This window comes from Megalobrama amblycephala, unplaced genomic scaffold, assembly GCF_018812025.1.
Source record: "Megalobrama amblycephala isolate DHTTF-2021 unplaced genomic scaffold, ASM1881202v1 scaffold519, whole genome shotgun sequence".
Classification (NCBI taxonomy): domain Eukaryota; kingdom Metazoa; phylum Chordata; class Actinopteri; order Cypriniformes; family Xenocyprididae; genus Megalobrama; species Megalobrama amblycephala.
In genome coordinates this window covers 41,931-60,149 of record NW_025953433.1, presented here as the reverse complement: position 1 = coordinate 60,149, position 18,219 = coordinate 41,931, and the positions used below count along the sequence as shown (strand labels likewise).

The 18,219-nt window shown below is 38.9% G+C and overlaps 1 protein-coding gene and 1 pseudogene across 3 annotated transcripts; both read left to right on the top strand.

The window, feature by feature from the left end:
- The first annotated feature begins 1,163 nt into the window (after positions 1-1,163).
- On the top strand, positions 1,164-4,918 carry LOC125261885 (complement C1s-B subcomponent-like). 3 transcript variants are annotated; one of them, XM_048180451.1, is made up of 6 exons: positions 1,164-1,311; positions 1,479-1,680; positions 1,828-2,002; positions 3,166-3,285; positions 3,425-3,499; positions 3,983-4,918. In XM_048180451.1, the coding sequence occupies exons 1-6, from the start codon at positions 1,286-1,288 to the stop codon at positions 4,744-4,746; spliced, it is 1,362 nt and encodes a 453-aa protein (XP_048036408.1). In that variant the 5' UTR covers positions 1,164-1,285; the 3' UTR covers positions 4,747-4,918. The 3 variants fall into 3 exon arrangements, with proteins under 3 accessions (XP_048036408.1, XP_048036407.1, XP_048036406.1); XM_048180450.1 differs by having other exon boundaries at positions 3,157-3,285; XM_048180449.1 differs by having other exon boundaries at positions 3,148-3,285.
- A 252-nt stretch (positions 4,919-5,170) lies between these two features.
- LOC125261887 lies at positions 5,171-7,523 on the top strand (annotated as a pseudogene).
- The last annotated feature ends 10,696 nt before the right edge of the window (positions 7,524-18,219 follow it).

Below are 18,219 nucleotides of genomic sequence, written 5' to 3'. Positions count from 1 at the left end.
AGTCTTTAGCCTCAGGGGTGGAAAACTCTTGAGGTCCACTGTCCTGAAGGATTTAGCTCAATAATCAATCATATAATGTAATTTATGATACAACCTATAATTTAAGTAATCCTGAAGACTTTGGTTAGATTTTTCAGGTGTGTTTGATCAGGGTTGGAGCTGAACTCTTCAGGACGTTAGCCCTCCAGGAGCAGGGTTGGACGCCCCTTTTCTACCATAAAATGATCTGTGTGAAACTCTGCAGGAAAATATCTAGTTAAAAATGCAAAGATGTATAACTAAATGTAATAATATCAGTTTTACATGTGAATATTACTATTTGCACAATTTTTTAAAACTTAAAATACATAGATTGAGAAGAGGGACTGTGTGAGGGCCTATAAGAATCTTCTCTAAGGGCCTCGGCCCTGGCACGAGATTTCTACTGGCCCTCCCAACACCCACAACCCACCCCCAACTGTCAACCCGGAATGTGCAGTAATGCAAAACCAGTACAGGGGTCAGTTTACCTTGAGACACCACTCATTGTCAATATTGCGGTTAATCCTTTTTTTTAACATAACAGAGCAGCGTATCTCAGGCTTTTCAAAATGTGGTAAATAACAGCATGATCACAATATGCCTTCATTTTCTAATTCAACAATTTAAGACAAAGTTCATGATTAATATTAGCAGGTGAATTGCATTTTTTTTTTTTTTCTGAAAAAAGTCAGATTAATATGCCAACTTTCTACAACGTCAGAATGTCCAGCACTATGGGCAGATATGCTGGCTTTAGGTCAAACTGACAAAACAAGCAAAGACAATTTAAACCAAGTCGCATGAGCCACATACTCCAAACAGACTCAACTATGATATTGACAGTATTGGATGAAAATTTCTTTCTCATGCCTCCTACATGAGACTAAATATGTATCCTATGGTGCACATTGCCTGTTTAAATGTTAATAACATTTACAAACCACAATTTAGGCCTACACCATAGTAGTGCAGCATAAAAATGTGTCTGCAGACTTTTACCCTTCCCCATTTTGTCAACAGACTAAAAAGCAGCATAAATCATAGCAAGTGTTGTTTGCATCTCTCTCTTTCTCTTGTATTTTGCTGTCATTGTTTTTGTAGCACAGCCAAATCAAACAAATGTTTCTTTTATCATGACTGTTAGACCCTTGCTCTGTCAATAGAGAGGCATTGCAACTGTAGCCATAAAAACTACGGAGAGAAAAAAAAAATCCTCTCAACTGCTTTATCATTTTAGTAATAGTGCTATTGACATCTGCTTGTCATGGCCGGAAATGTTCTAATAATTTGGTAAGTTCCTTTTTTTATGTTTCATCTGAATTTAGTGTCATCCACATTATTATTTTACTAATTGTCAATGGAGATTATTGTTTTAAACCATCTCAGAACGTTTATAGAATTACAGATTAAACTACTTTGATTTCTGTCTGTATCCCTGTCCTCCCACACTGATTCAGCCTGCTGTGGGCATGTGTGAGTGTGTGTGAATGTGAGCCGGCCATGTTTGGGGAGGTGTCTTCTCCACAGTATCCTCAACCATATCCAGCAGATATCTTGGAAGAGTGGGACCTGGAGGTGCCGCAGGGGTATCAGATCCAGCTAAAGTTCAATCACTTGGACATTGAGCCCTCTCCAAACTGTTACCATGATTCTCTCATTGTAAGTCACTTCAAAATCATGTAAAATCTAATCACAGTAAAGATTTTTTTTTTTTTTTTTACTTTAAGCTCATTTGAGCTTGCACAATCATTTGAACAGCAGTAAGATACAGTTTGATGGCATTTTAATTGATTATTTTGTGTTCAGGTTATGTCTGATAAGAAGGTTCTGCGGAAGTTTTGTGGCCAGAATTCCACAGACAGATTTCACCCTGGTGACAAGCCCATCATGGTGTCTGGTAACCGTCTACAGCTCATTTTTCTAACTGATGATTCAAAACCCAAATCCCACATGGGATTTACTGCATCCTACCAGGCTGTTGGTGAGTTATAATAAAGCAACATTAGTGCTCTAACAAATATTACATTTTACACAAAATATAATTGTACTTTGTCTATTTTGTTCTGCCACAGCAAAAATGAATCTACATCAGAACTAACAGTTGTGCGTCTCCTAACACACGGTTGTGGCGTTTCGTTCTTGAATGAATCAGTGCTTTTGAATAAATCGGTTGATCATAGGCCTAATTTGCAGGTGGGATGGATGGGTCCCCTCTACTTTTTGCTGAAGTAAATTTTGCCCTCACCACTTTTTGAAAGCCATTGAAGACTTTAATAGATATATAAAATATATTTAAAAAAATTAACAAACATTTTATTGTCCAGCATAAATTGACAAAACAGGGTGGACATGTTATGTTTTATGCTATTAGATAATCTATCTTCTAAAAATGAGAAAAAGAGAGAAATGTTTATGACTGATTCTTTTACTCTTGCTTTCCCTCCATGGAAATTATCTCACTTTAAGCAAATCATGTGATTTAGGGCATATGCTTAAGATTTTAAAGGGCAAATAGCACCAATGTAACAGGGTGGACTGGAGTTTGAGGGACACATTAAAAAATGTATCACAAATTGTATTTTATGTTAATGTATATACTAATACTCAATAGCTAATTTATATATATATATATATATATATATATATATATATATATATATATATATATATATATTATATATATATATATATATATATATATATATATATATATATATATATATATATATATATATGTAACCTTTATTTCAAAGTGAAGTTGAGAAAAACATTATTTGGGACATGGGAATTTGCTTGTCAAGTGCCTCAATTTTTTTCATTAGTAGTATTATTCTTAGCTTCTAAGGTTCACTAATCATTGTGTATTTGTGTTAATTGGGATACATCTATGCATGAAAAACCATGCAGAGAGTCATTAAAAAATCCCCAGACTAATGCACAGACTGACAGCCTATCTGGACATTTGGAGTAATATGAAAACAGCGGTCATTGTCCATTGTTGTGGCATTGTATCAGTCAAATCCTAAGACCGGAATTATTTATTGTAGTACAGCGGTTATGCTCATGGATCTCTAACATTCAGTTTATTATCTTGCTTTGTTTTAATCTCTACTGCTTTTTTCTTAGCATTTACTGGTTGTGGAGATCCAAAGCCCCTGCTAAATGGAGGTGTTCGGTTTATCAACGGATCAAACAATGAGTATCATTCAGTCATTGAGTATTACTGCAATGAGCCTTACTACACATTTGAAGAAACTCCTAATGGTCAGATACTGAACAAACCTGGTTTTCATTCATATGATTTCACAAATTTCCACCACCTTTTTTTTGCTCAGTTTCTTTCTTTCTTTCTTTCTTTCTTTCTTTCTTTCTTTCTTTCTTTCTTTCTTTCTTTCTTTTCTAGTAAGATACACCTGCTCAGAAGACCAGAAATGGACCGCAGATGACAGCAAAGACAATATTCCTCCTTGTGTTCCTGGTAATGGTTCTGAAACTTAAATTGACATTAGTATATTAGATTAAATGTGTTCATATCTTTTATGTGTATTTTTTTAATGTTATCTCAGAGTGTGGATTGAACACAGAAATCAGTTTTGATAGCAGAGTCTTTGGTGGGAAGCCAGCCAAAAGATAAAGAGATATTTAATCTTATTTTGAATTTTTTTTTGTAGTTTTACAAAAAAAATTAACTTTATATTGCATTACTACATTGCATGGTTTCACGTACAGGGCTTAGATTAAGTCAGGACATTTAAGTAGCTTTTATAAACATACCTTAGAAAAAACATTACTGGTGTGCATCTTGAGACAAAACAATGGCACTGACATATTTTAAGATATGTAAGTGCAAGTCAGTTTCAGTTTAGACAGCTCAAAAATGCATTTTAGTCTGGGACTAGGCTTAAGCCTTGTCTGTGAAACTGGGGGATGTTTTCATATATTTGTTTCTTTTTATTTTTAGTGTGTGGAATGAATACAGAGGTCTCTTTTGGTGCCAGAGTCTTTGGTGGGAAGCCAGCCAGACCTGGGCAGATTCCCTGGCAGCTCTTACATAGATCAGCTCCCAGAGGTGGTGCGTCTCTGATCAGTGATTACTGGGCTCTAACAGCTGCTCAAGTAGTAGATGGACTTGAAAACACCAATATGACTTGGCTTGGAGGAATAACTGAAGAGGACAAACCCCCAGTCACTATGGAGACAGAGAAGATCATAATTCACCCAAATTATCAGAGGGTTGGTCAGCATGGTTTTACATCTAACTTTGATAATGACATTGCTCTGATCAAAATGTCTGCCAGGGTGCCACTCGGTCCAAACATCAGGCCAGTGTGTCTGCCAAAGAAAACACATGAACCTGTAATGGAGGGCACAATGGGTACAATATCAGGTTTTGGAGGGTTTGAGCGGGGCTTAAGAAGTAAAATTTTACGTTATGGCCATGTTCAGGAATATACATTTGATAAGTGTGATTCATGGGATCTGAACGTCACTGATAACATGTTCTGTGCTGGAGATGATGTTAAAATTGTTGACAGTTGTAAAGGTGACAGTGGGTGTCCTCTCTTCTTCCCCATGTTGGGCTATGGATCTAAAGAGCAGCTCTATGAGGTGAGGGGCATTGTGTCATGGGGTCCTGAAAGATGTGGCAATACAGCCTCTAAAGGTTTCTATACTAAAGTGCAGAACTACTTGGACTGGATCAGAGAAACAATGGCAAATAATTAACATCTATAGTGCAAGTCAAGACATTCAGTGTTTAGTGATACCTGAGATCAGTTTCAGTTATGTGCATAATGATCAAAAAGATTTTAGAATAAAATGATTTTATAATGAAAAGAAACAAAAACTGTTTTCTATTTCAGCAGGCAGAAAATTAATTAAATAAAATTGGAGCCTATTTCTGTCTTTTCCAATTTGTCAAAATGCTTCAAAATAAATTAGCAAAGATGATTATTTTTATAACTTTATCTCCCTCTGCTGGGTAAAAATAAAGTAATGTTTGAGTGAAGTCTAAACTGTCATCCTGTCATCCAATCATCCTCAAAGAGGAGCTCAGATATTCCCCCTGAACCATCATAGTTAAATGTGATCATGGACAATGAAAGAAATGCAAGTGAATCTTATATAAATAAATGTCAGATAAATTTTTATTATTTATATTAAATGCAATTACCTACTGAAACTTGGATATTTTAGCTCCATCACCTTTAAATATATAATATGCAGTTATTGTAGGAATTGTCCCCTGTAGGCATTAAGGACCATTTACAAAAGAAAATGAATGTGAGGAGACAACATATTGTAAACAAACCACAATTTAGGCCTACACCATGGTAGTGCAGCATAAAAACATGTCTGCAGACTTTAACCCTTCCCCATTTTGTAAACAAGCTAAAAAGCAGCGTGAATCAATGAAAGGTTTAATTGTTTGCATCTCTCTCTTTCTCTTGTATTTTGCTGTCATTGTTTTTGTAGCACAGCCAAATCAAACAAATGTTTCTTTCATCATGAGTGTTAGACCCTTGCTCTGTCAATAGAGAGGCATTGCAATTGTAGCCATAAAAAAACTACGGAGAGAAAAACTGCTGTATAATTTTAGTGAAGGTGCTATTGACATCTCCATGTTTGTCATGGCTGGAAGAGTTATAATAATTTGGTAAGTTATTTCATGTTTCATCTGAATTTATGTTAATCTACATTAGTATTTTAATAATCATCAATGGAGAAAAATGTTTTTAACCATCTACGATAAAATTATTTAAAAATTAAAGGTGATAAAGAGGATCTTTTCGTCAACTGAGAAACCAAAGACTGTTAATGAGTTTTTGAAATGAGCGCATGCGTAAGAACAACCCCCCTTCCTTTCGAGGGAACGCCTCCCAAAATTCGTGCACGAGTATTGGAACACGGGTGTTTACCACGGCATTCGCTGTATCGTGTTAGTGGATTCATTATGTCGGACTCACCGCAGGTAACTCATAATCTGCAGTTGTTACTCCTGTCTCCTGACAAAAACATCGCATGCAGCGCCTGTGGAGTGTGGAAAGTTACTGGAGCACACAGCTGCGCTCGTCTCTCACAAGGAACGTCATGGCAGTGATTGACAAGCCAGAGGGCCAATCTGCGCACGTCTCTTACAAGGAATGTGGCAGTGATTGACAAGCCAGAGGGCCAATCGTTTACGCGATGATCGCGTAAACGATTGGCTGATGTTTTTAAGGCCCTACCTCGTGCACAGATGATGTATATTAATATTATTACTTTCAATGCACCTATAATAGTCTTTTATCAGTTAGTAAAGACAGTTTCAAGTAATATTGCAAAAATGTATAAAACAAAACATCCTCTTTAGCACCTTTAATCTAATTTGATTTCTGTCTGATCCCTGTCCTACCACACCGATTCAGCCTGCTGTGGGCATGTGTGAATGTGTGTGAATGTGAGCCGGCCATGTTTGGAGAGGTGTCTTCTCCACAGTACCCTCAACCATATCCAGCAAATCTTCAGGAACAGTGGGCTTGGATGCTCAAGGCTACCAGATCCAGTTAACATTCAATCACTTGGACATTGAGCCCTCTCCAAACTGTTACTATGATTCTGTCTCGGTTAGTGATGCTTCAACATAGGTGTTGTATCTTGTGTTGTGGGGGAATGACTGAATGAAAGAAAGTCATACTCTATGCACTAGATGTGAAGTAATGTTTGAAAGTCATGTCATTGTGACTGCTGTCATTTGGCTTTAGTAAGACATTTATTTAGCAGGACATATAGTTTCTAATACCTCAGCACATGTGATTCTTTTATGTTCAGGTTGTGTCTGGTGAGAAGGTTCTGGGAAAGTTCTGTGGTCAGAATTCCACCGACAGGTTTCACCCAGGTGAAAAGCCCATCTTGGCTCCTGGTAACCGTCTCCAGCTGGTTTTTCTAACAGACAACTAAAATCATGAGTCACACTTGGGATTCGCTGCATTTTACCAGGCTGTTGGTGAGTTATATACATGATTGACGCATGTTACAAACAATTCAGTGTTGTAGTATGTATCGTTTCTTCTAATCATTTTCAATGAGAATGTAGAAAATTCCTCTTTTAGACAACAAATCGTTTCTGGTCCTCAAATTTAATTACCTGAACTGTGTTCCCATAGTGCAGCAGTTCAACTGCACTGAGGTTTTTTACTGCTTTTTTCACTCCATTTGTCTGTTTCCATCCACATACGCCATTTTAGAATTCTGAGATATCGCAAAAAAAAAAAAAAAAAGCATTTAGGCCCAGCAAATAAGTTAGCATATGAGAGATAAGTAGCTTATTATCCCTTCCCTGTCCTCAGGCTTTTGCTTTGGCTTTGGCTTTCTTTGGAACTATTTTTGTTGACGCAACAAAAAATAGACAAAATCACTGGCAATAATGTGTCTAAGATATATGTTGCTCAATATTTATCTCTTGTTTATTGAACTGTTAATAAAAGCAATATGCTGAAATAACATCAGAACAACAGCACCGTTGCTCAAGGCGTGTGATGTTACAATATTTAAAGTCCCCCTGTAGTCAATAATTTTAATTGCAAACGGATTTTGAATATCTCAAACGGTTTGGCCGTGTCGAGGCAACGAATTTATGGCAAGAAAAGGGAAACAAAGTGTTATAACTTCTGCATACATTAATTGATTTTGATGAAACTTCGGCTTAGTCTTCATTGTATGTGACATGGATGTGACTATTGTGATTCAAAGTCATATCGCCACCAACTGGAAGCAGAAAATGTGTCACTTTCAGCATACATTGAGATCACCCTCTTATTTTTATCTGATTTGCTTCAAAAATTCATCAGAATAATGTTAAAACTTGGCACATGTAAACCTTTGAAAATGGGCAGGGAGGAGGGGCTCTATAGCGGCACTTTGTAGTGCAGTAAATGTGGAGTGAATTTGACATAGTCCTTTGATGTTTAACCGTTTTAAGTGCCTATTGCCCGCTGTGCACAGTTGCCCTGAAGCCACCGGGGTGGCGGTGCCACCGGGCTTGGGCCCGCCATCGCTGCTCGCAGCTATATTTATTATTATTATTATACTTCTGCCGCTTCTTCTCCCAAATGAATCATATTTTTGAGGGCTTAAACATGCTCGAAAACTCATGAAACTTTGCACATGCATCAGAAGTGGTGAAAATTTACGTTTATTATGGGTCTCAGAATTAGGCGTGGCAAAATGGCTCGATAGCGCCACCCTACAAAATTTCAACGAAGTGCCCCTTGCACCACGTTTCATGTACAGGTATGAAATTCAGTAGACGCATGTAATAGCCCAATCCCTACAAAAAAAGCCTCCTGGTGCAAAGTCTGAAAACCAACAGGAAGTCAGATATTTTTAATTTTGTCTGCAAAATTTGTGCACTTTTTGCCATTTCCAGATGTTGTATTTTAACAAACTCCTCCTAGAGCTTTAATCAGATCAACATATTCGGTCAGTCTAATCTGAAGGCCTTTGCAATGTTAAATTGCGAAGATCTAGAGTTTTCACTGAAGGGCATGTCTGTGGTGGCCTGACAAATTATGATGTTTCGTCATGAAAAGGAAGTTGATGTAACGGTATACAAAGTTGGATCTGCCCCAAACTTCACATTTGCTAAGAGTCCTGGCCTGAACACATCTGCATGGCAATATTCAGTTACAGTCATAGCGCCACCTGCAGGCAACAGGAAATTACATATTTTTCAATGTGATTAACCCCTCATACAGATTTAACCAGAACCACATCATATATGGTCAGTCTAATTTTAGGACCTTAGCGGTGTTAAATTGCGAAGATCTAGAGTTTTCACTAAAGGGCGTGTCCGTGGCGGACTGACAAATTCTGATGTTCACCATAAAAGAGGAAGCTGTTGTAACTCAGGCATATAATGTCCGATCTGCCCCCAACTTCACGTGTGTAATAAGAGTCCAGGCCTAAAGACATCTATATGCCAATATTCAGTTAGTCATAGCACCACCTGCTGGCAACAGAAAATGGCATACTTATACTGTAATTCACTACCAGAAGCACATTTCAATATGCCACAAAGTACCAAAACACACTAGAAACATGTTAGATCATGCAACACTTGGCTAAGTGCTAATGTATGCGATTAACGCCACGAAACAGGAAGTTGTTGTACCTCAGGCATACAAAGTCCGATCTGCTCCAGACTTCACATGTTTGATAATAGTCCTGGCCTGAAGTCATCTACATGGCAATATTCAGTTACGGTCAAAGCATCACCTGTTGGCAACAGGAAGTGTGCCACTTTGAAATGCATGTCACCCACTGTTCACTGTTTTCCTAAAGCCAACGGGTGGTGGTGAGCCCGGGTGTGAGGGCCCTTTCATCGCTGCTTGCAGCTTTAATTATTATTATTATTATTATTATTATTATTGGTAACACTTTACTTGAAGGGGTGTGCATAAGACTGACATGACACCTTCATAATCATGACATGACATGTGTCATGAATATGAAGGAGGTTTTATGAATGTTTATGACAACTGTCATTAAGTGTCATTCGCTCAATTATGTCATTTTTAATGCAAAGATGACATTGTTTGAGATGTCCGAGTTATGACAACTTGACATAAACCAACACATCATAACCTGTCAGTGTCTTTGTCATGACAACTTGACATCATTTAGCTTTATGGGTTAACATTGCATTAAACTGTCATGTAGTTGGTTTCGACATTGGCTGTCATGAGGCCATTATAATAGTGTCATAAATATGTATCTTGAGCTCAAGTACAGTGGTACAAATTGAACTTGTCATTAAAATGTCATTAAGTGACAATACTCTGACAAATAATTTTATAACAGCGTCATGACTATTTTTCATTTCATGTTTTTTTTTTTTTTTTTTTTTTTTAAGTTTCCTCCAACAGAAGGTCAGATAACATTTACATTTACATTTACATTTATTCATTTGGCAGACGCTTTTATCCAAAAGCGACTTACAAGTGAGGAATACAACAAGCGAGTCGTCATGACGAGGCAAATAGACAAGAAGTGCTCATAATACAAGTTATAGGCAGTGCTCAGATTATCCTAAAATACAATAGAGAGGGATTAGAGGAAGTGAAAGGATAGGAGTAAGAAGTTTTTTTTTTTTTTTTTTTTTTTTTTTTTTAAGATGAGGTTAAGTGCTCACTAAAGAGATGGGTTTTCAGCTGTCTTTTGAATATTGCCAGGGATTCCGCATTCCGGATGGAGGCAGGAAGATCGTTCCACCAGCAAGGAACAGTGAACGAGAACGTTCTGGAAAGTGATTTTGTGCCTCTCTGTGATGGTACCACAAGCCTTCGCTCCTTTAATGAGCGCAGGTTTCTGGTAGAGTGTAGACTCGTAAGAGTGAGTGGAAGTAGGAGGGTGCTGAGCCTGTGGCAGATCTGTAAGCAAGCATCAACGCCTTGAATTTGATGCGAGCAGCAAGTGGTAGCCAGTGAAGAGAGATGAAGAGAGGCGTGACGTGGGCTCTTTTGGGCTCGTTGAAGACGAGACGCGCTGCAGTGTTCTGAATCATTTGTAGAGGCTTGATTGTGCATGATGGCAGTCCAGCCAGAAGAGCATTGCAGTAATCAAGCCTAGAAATGACCAGGGCCTGGACCAGAAGTTGTGTTGCATGTTCTGTTAGAAAGGGCCTGATTTTCCTGATGTTGTATAGTGCAAATCTGCATGACCGAGCTGTCTTTGCAATGTGGTCTTTGAAGGACAGTTGGTCATCAAGGATTACTCCAAGATTTCTGGCCGAATTTGACGGGTAATTGAGGATGTACCTATCTGGATGCTGAAATCGTGATTTAGAGTCGGATTGGCAGGGAAGACGAGAAGCTCAGTCTTAGCCAGGTTGAGCTGTAGATGATGTTCTTTCATCCATGCCGAGATGCCCGCCAGACAGCTTGAGATTCATGCAGCTACTGTGGGATCATCTGGTTGGAATGAAAGGAAGAGTTGTGTGTCATCAGCATAGCAATGGTAGGAGAAACCATGTGCCTGAATGATGGGACCAAGTGATGTAGTGTAAATGGAGAAGAGGAGGGGTCCAAGAACTGAACCCTGAGGAACACCCGTGGTTAGTTGATGAGCTTTGGATACCTCCCCTCTCCAGGCAACCCTGAAAGACCTTCCTGTGAGATAGGATTCAAACCAGAGAAGCGGAGTACCTGTGATGCCCAGTGATGAGAGGGTGGACAGGAGGATCTGATGATTCACCGTGTCAAAGGCAGCAGATAGATCGAGCAGAATGAGAACTGATGATTTGGAATCAGCCTTTGCAATCCGCAGGGATTCAGTGACCGACAGCAGTGCAGTCTCAGTCGAGTGGCCACTCTTGAAACCGGATTGATTGACATCCAATTGGTTGCTCTGTGAGAGGAAAGATGACACCTGGTTGAAAACAACTCGTTCAAGTGTTTTTCCTATGAATGGTAGGAGAGAAACAGGTCTGTAGCTGTCTACAATAGATGTGTTTAATGTGGGTTTCTTAAGCAGTGGGGTTACCCGAGCCTGCTTGAATGTGTTAGGGAAAGTGCCAGTGTGGAGAGATGTGTTGATGATGTGTGTCAGTGCTGGTAAAAGTGTGGGAGCGATGGCTTGTAGAAGGTGTGTGGGGATGGGATCTAGAGGGCAGGTGGTGGGATGGCTGGAGAGGAGAAGTTTGGATACTTCTGTCTCAGTGAGGGGGAGAATGAAGAGAGGAGGTGTGTGGCTGTGTGTGTGGTTGGTCTGAGTTCCTGTGTGTGTGGAGCGGAGAACTGACTGCTGATGGTAGATGTTTTATCAGTGAAAAATGTAGCAAAATTATCAGCAGTAAGGGATGAGGTGGGTGGTGGTGGAGGGGGCAGAGGAGAGAGTTGAATGTTTTGAAAAGTGTGCGTGTGTTTGGAGCGCTGTTGATTTTGTTGTGGAAATAGGAAGATTTAGCAGCATGAATTTCAGCAGAAAAGGATGAGAGCAGAGACTGATAGCTACTTAGGTCAAATTGGTCTTTTGATTTGTGCCACTTCCTCTCTGCAGCCCTGAGTTTGGTCCGATGTTCACGAAGAACATCAGATAACCAGGGATTAGAGGGAGTGGCACGTGCAGGCCTGGATGACAGAGGACAGATACTATCTAGAGAAGAAGTTAATGTGGAACATAAAGTGTCTGTTGCTGTATTCACATCTAGAGATGCGAATTGTGAGGGTGAGGGAAGAGAGGATGATACAGTAGAGGAAAGATCAGAAGAAGAAAGAGAGCGCAGGTTTCGTCTGAAGGTAACTGGTAGCGGGGTTGGTGGTGAACAAATGGGGAGTTGTAGATTAAAAGTAATGAAGAAATGATCGGAAATGTGCAGAGGTTTTACAAGAATGTTGTCGGTGATGCAGTTGCGTGTGTAAATGAGATCAAGTTGGTTGCCAGATTTGTGTGTACTTGTGGAAATGAGCCGATTAAGATCGAATGAGGCTAGAAGAGAGTGGAAGTCTGAAGCATAAGGCTTCTCTAGATGAATGTTGAAATCGCCAAAAACTACAAGTGGGCTACCATCCTCTGGGAATGAGGACAGCAGCATGTCCAGTTCCTCTACAAAGGTACCCAGTTGGCCTGGGGGGCGATAAATTACTACGATATGAATTTTGACAGGAATTGCGATTGTAATAGCATGAAACTCAAATGAACTGTAGTTGCAAAGAGAGGAATAAGTCGAGTATTTCCAATTGTCAGAAATTAGAAGACCTGTGCCCCCACCCCTACCAGATTGGCGAGGGGTATGAGAGAAAGTGAAGTTGTTGGAGAGAGCAGCAGGAGTTGCTGAGTCCTCTGGACGAATCCAGGTCTCAGTCAAGCCCAAGATATTAAGAGAAGAATTAGTAGCAAAGGCTGGAATTAAGTCAGCTTTGTTAACTGCTGACTGACAATTCCATAGACCCACAGAGACAGAGAGGGGAGTATTAGTGTTAGAAGAGGAGTAAACAGGACGCAGGTTAGAAACATTGCGCTGCCTTTTACGTGGGTTAGTGGAGCGTTGCCGAGAGACAACAGGAATGAGTTGAAAGCACATGCTGAGGAAGAAGGAAAAGTGTGAAAGGAGGGAAGAAACTTAAGTGCCTACCGGTTTCGTTGCTCGGTGGAGTCGCGCAGGTAGAGTCGCAGGTCTTTACCCGAGTCGGTCTTCACACGAGGAGGCTGAACGCACACACAATTAATATACTGCTTATTAACACGTGATTGAAACGAGCTAGGCCCGCCTTGCAAATCAGCAGTGCAAAAGCCTAAACCCGTGAATGGCTGAAAACCGAAACTAACTAAAGCTTAAGTGCGGGCAATAACACCAATAAAGTCTGCAAACGCAGCTGTTATTCTAAACAAGTACAATTAAAATACAATTCTATATAGTCGAGGTAGGAAATAGGACAAACACAGATACGAATTAAATCCTTCCTAGCAGCAAAGAATAAACGAAGCAACTGACTCAGAACAGATATTAAGCAAAACACTCACGCGCTCTTGCGTCCGTCACCACTGCCAGCTCGCTAGTCCTGCTCACTTCTGAATGACACGAGTTTAAGTATGTTTACCCTCGCCAGGCCCGCCTTGCAAATCAGCAGTGCAAAAGCCTAAACCCGTGAATGGCTGAAAACCGAAACTAACTAAAGCTTAAGTGCGGGCAATAACACCAATAAAGTCTGCAAACGCAGCTGTTATTCTAAACAAGTACAATTAAAATACAATTCTATATAGTCGAGGTAGGAAATAGGACAAACACAGATACGAATTAAATCCTTCCTAGCAGCAAAGAATAAACGAAGCAACTGACTCAGAACAGATATTAAGCAAAACACTCACGCGCTCTTGCGTCCGTCACCACTGCCAGCTCGCTAGTCCTGCTCACTTCTGAATGACACGAGTTTAAGTATGTTTACCCTCGCCAGGCCCGCCTTGCAAATCAGCAGTGCAAAAGCCTAAACCCGTGAATGGCTGAAAACCGAAACTAACTAAAGCTTAAGTGCGGGCAATAACACCAATAAAGTCTGCAAACGCAGCTGTTATTCTAAACAAGTACAATTAAAATACAATTCTATATAGTCGAGGTAGGAAATAGGACAAACACAGATACGAATTAAATCCTTCCTAGCAGCAAAGAATAAACGAAGCAACTGACTCAGAACAGATATTAAGCAAAACACTCACGCGCTCTTGCGTCCGTCACCACTGCCAGCTCGCTAGTCCTGCTCACTTCTGAATGACACGAGTTTAAGTATGTTTACCCTCGCCAGGCCCGCCTTGCAAATCAGCAGTGCAAAAGCCTAAACCCGTGAATGGCTGAAAACCGAAACTAACTAAAGCTTAAGTGCGGGCAATAACACCAATAAAGTCTGCAAACGCAGCTGTTATTCTAAACAAGTACAATTAAAATACAATTCTATATAGTCGAGGTAGGAAATAGGACAAACACAGATACGAATTAAATCCTTCCTAGCAGCAAAGAATAAACGAAGCAACTGACTCAGAACAGATATTAAGCAAAACACTCACGCGCTCTTGCGTCCGTCACCACTGCCAGCTCGCTAGTCCTGCTCACTTCTGAATTACACGAGTTTAAGTATGTTTACCCTCGCCAGGCCCGCCTTGCAAATCAGCAGTGCAAAAGCCTAAACCCGTGAATGGCTGAAAACCGAAACTAACTAAAGCTTAAGTGCGGGCAATAACACCAATAAAGTCTGCAAACGCAGCTGTTATTCTAAACAAGTACAATTAAAATACAATTCTATATAGTCGAGGTAGGAAATAGGACAAACACAGATACGAATTAAATCCTTCCTAGCAGCAAAGAATAAACGAAGCAACTGACTCAGAACAGATATTAAGCAAAACACTCACGCGCTCTTGCGTCCGTCACCACTGCCAGCTCGCTAGTCCTGCTCACTTCTGAATTACACGAGTTTAAGTATGTTTACCCTCGCCAGGCCCGCCTTGCAAATCAGCAGTGCAAAAGCCTAAACCCGTGAATGGCTGAAAACCGAAACTAACTAAAGCTTAAGTGCGGGCAATAACACCAATAAAGTCTGCAAACGCTAATAGACAATTTCAAATTTCGTAAAAAAGATGACACTGTTATAAAATAATGGTAACACTTTATTTTAGGGTCTTTTAACTAGTTGCTTATTACTATTAGCCAGGGACGTGCACTGGAATTTTGAGGGACAGTTGCTCTGACCTAAAAAAAGGGCACTCCCCTACCAACACCCCCCCCCCCCCCCAAAAAAAAAAAAACTCACGGGCTATATGAAGGACTGAGAATAACCGTGGTATAAGCGGAATAATTGACTCTTATTTTTTAATTGACGCTTCGAGTCGTGACCGAATCACCACCTCAGGTGTGCATTATTTTTCTAATAATTCAACGGCCCGTCGTCAATTATCCCTTGAATCACAGCTTAAATAGTGTTTTGACATCGACAACCCAAGTGCATTTTACCTCAAACTTGCATCTAGTCAATTTCTATAGTAGCAATCGCTTCTCAGGTCGACATTAACACACTGACAAAATTATATTCAGAATTAAAAATATTTTTATACCACTTTTTAATGTGTGATTGTGTAAAGGTTTTCACGAGATACCAACCTTTCGCGAACTTGCTTCCAACACTCGTTCTCATGGAGGCGGTGTGCACGGAGGGGAGGGGCTGTGCGCGCGCGAGTATTTGAGAGAGACGCGTGAGTGAGAGAAGCAGGGAAATGAAATGCAGCTGAACGTTTGCTCTATGAAAGACATTGACAAAGACGAAAACTAAGGACATTTAATCTATAATTGTATTTTATTTTATTTTAGTTAGTTTTGCCAAACACACAATACAGTTTTGGTTAGTTATCGTTTTTTTGTAATGCCTCGTTTTTATTTTTATTTCAGTTAACGACGATGTTTTTTCCCACCTAGTTTTCGTTTTTTCGTTCGTTTTCATTAACGATTATAACCTTACTCACCTTTCCGACAACGTTAAGTCGTCTCACCGACAACCGCGACAATCTCCTTCTAGTGCCGCTCATGCAGCCTCAGCTCAGGTGCCGGTCGCGTGCAGCGCTGCAGCCACGTAAACAGAGTTTGCCCTTCCCCTACTGACTTTCACTTTCGGACGGGTGCCCGAATGGAAGTGAATGAGGCTTTGCGATTTTTTTTTTATCTAGGCCTACGTGAAATTCTGCATCCATTGTATGATTTTTTTATTTATTTTTTTCCACCTCGGAAGGGCAACGTGAGTTGAGAAGGGCATATGGGCAGTTGCCCGGGCAACCTGAGCAACCCCCCTGTGCACGTCCCTGCTATTAGCATTCATATGGCTAAAATATTGGCTGTTTATTAGTACTTATAAAGCACATATTAATGCCTTATTCTGCATGACCTTATTCTACATTCTTAATCCTACCCAATACCTAAACCTAACAATCAACTATAATAAGCAGTAAATTAAGAGTTTATTGAGGGAAAAATCATAGTTAATCGTTTATATATGTGTTCCCTATACTGAAGTGTTACCAAAATAATGTAATGTAATGTTAACCCATAAAGCTATGTAGTTTTTTAAGTTTGATAATTAATCTGCTATGTCATGTTTATGACAGGTTATGATGTTTTGCTAATGTCAAGTTGTCATGACAAAGACACTGACAGGTTATGATGTATTGGTTTATGTCAAGTTGTCATAACTCGGACATCTCAAACAATGTCATCTTTGCATTAAAAATGACATAATTGAGCGAATGACACTTAATGACAGTTGTCATAAACATGCATAAGACCTCCTTCATATTCATGACACGTGTCATGTCAAGATTATGAAGGTGTCATGTCAGTCTTATGCACACCCCTTCAAGTAAAGTGTTACCTTATTATTATATTATATTATATTATATTATATTATATTATATTATATTATATATAATTTGTATAATTTGTCATATATATACACACACACACACACACAGGTGCTGGTCATATAATTAGAATATCATCAAAAAGTTGATTTATTTCACTATTTCCATTCAAAAAGTGAAACTTGTATATTATATTCATTCATTGCACACAGACTGATTTTCTGAGATACTGAATTTGGGATTTTCCTTAGTTATAGTCTATAGTCAGTTATAGTCATCAAAGTGAAAACAAATAAACATTTGAAATATATCAGTCTGTGTGTAATGAATGAATATAATATACAAGTTTCACTTTTTGAATGGAATTAGTGAAATAAATCAACTTTTTGATGATATTCTAATTATATGACCAGCACCTGTATGTATGTATGTATGTATATATATGTATATATATATATATATATATATATATATATATATATATATATATATATATATATGAGCAATATCACACTCGTAGCCGTGCGATATGGCTGTATATCAGCACGGCTGTGATTCGGCCGTAGTTATACAGCACGGCTATGAGTGTGATATTGCGTTTATACAACAGTTCGATGACACGAGTGTGTAAACAAATAAAAACAACAACGGAGTGTCTTTAAAACCCTCTTTTGTGCAGCACTACTTCCTTCCACCACGGATTCAAATCTCAAGTTAACAGTTTGACCAAGCCTCCATTGCTAATTCTAAAACATCACTTTAGAACTAGTAACAAAGGAATGTTGAGTCCCTCCATTGAAACTCATTGAATTTTGTACAGTATTAGAGAGAGAGAATTGAATTTCAAAGATCCTTTATTACAAATTCTAAAACATTATCCAGCCATTTAACACACTAATAAACAAAAAAACAAAAAACAAAAAAAAATAGCTTAAAGGTGCTAAAGAGGATGTTTTGTTTTATAAATTTTTGCAATATTACTTGAAACTGTCTTTACTAACTGATTAAAGACTATTTATTAGGGATGGGCATTTTTCCAAAATATTGTATTCGAATATTTGGGCTCGTAAAAAACGAATATTCGAATATTCGTTTATTTAAATGAGGTTAAACGAGAAAGACGTTATTGTTTTATATTCATCAATATTTTGTAAGCATTTCTGAACAAGCTTACGATTAGACAAGATAGGCTACACAACAAGCTTATATATAACATTATATATAACATTATATCTTAAGGTTTTCTTTTAGTTCAAAGCATTAAACAATATGTGTAAACAGAAAACATTAAGAACAAAAGCATTTAATATCAAGCAGCGCGAGCGG

Coding starts and splice junctions, on each gene's coding strand:
- LOC125261885 (XM_048180449.1), top strand. CDS start 1,286: ATGGCCGGAAATGTTCTAATAATTTG. Junction 1,681..1,827: donor GTTACCATGATTCTCTCATT/GTAAGTCACTTC, acceptor TTTTGTGTTCAG/GTTATGTCTGATAAGAAGGT. Junction 2,003..3,147: donor TGCATCCTACCAGGCTGTTG/GTGAGTTATAAT, acceptor CTTTTTTCTTAG/CATTTACTGGTTGTGGAGAT.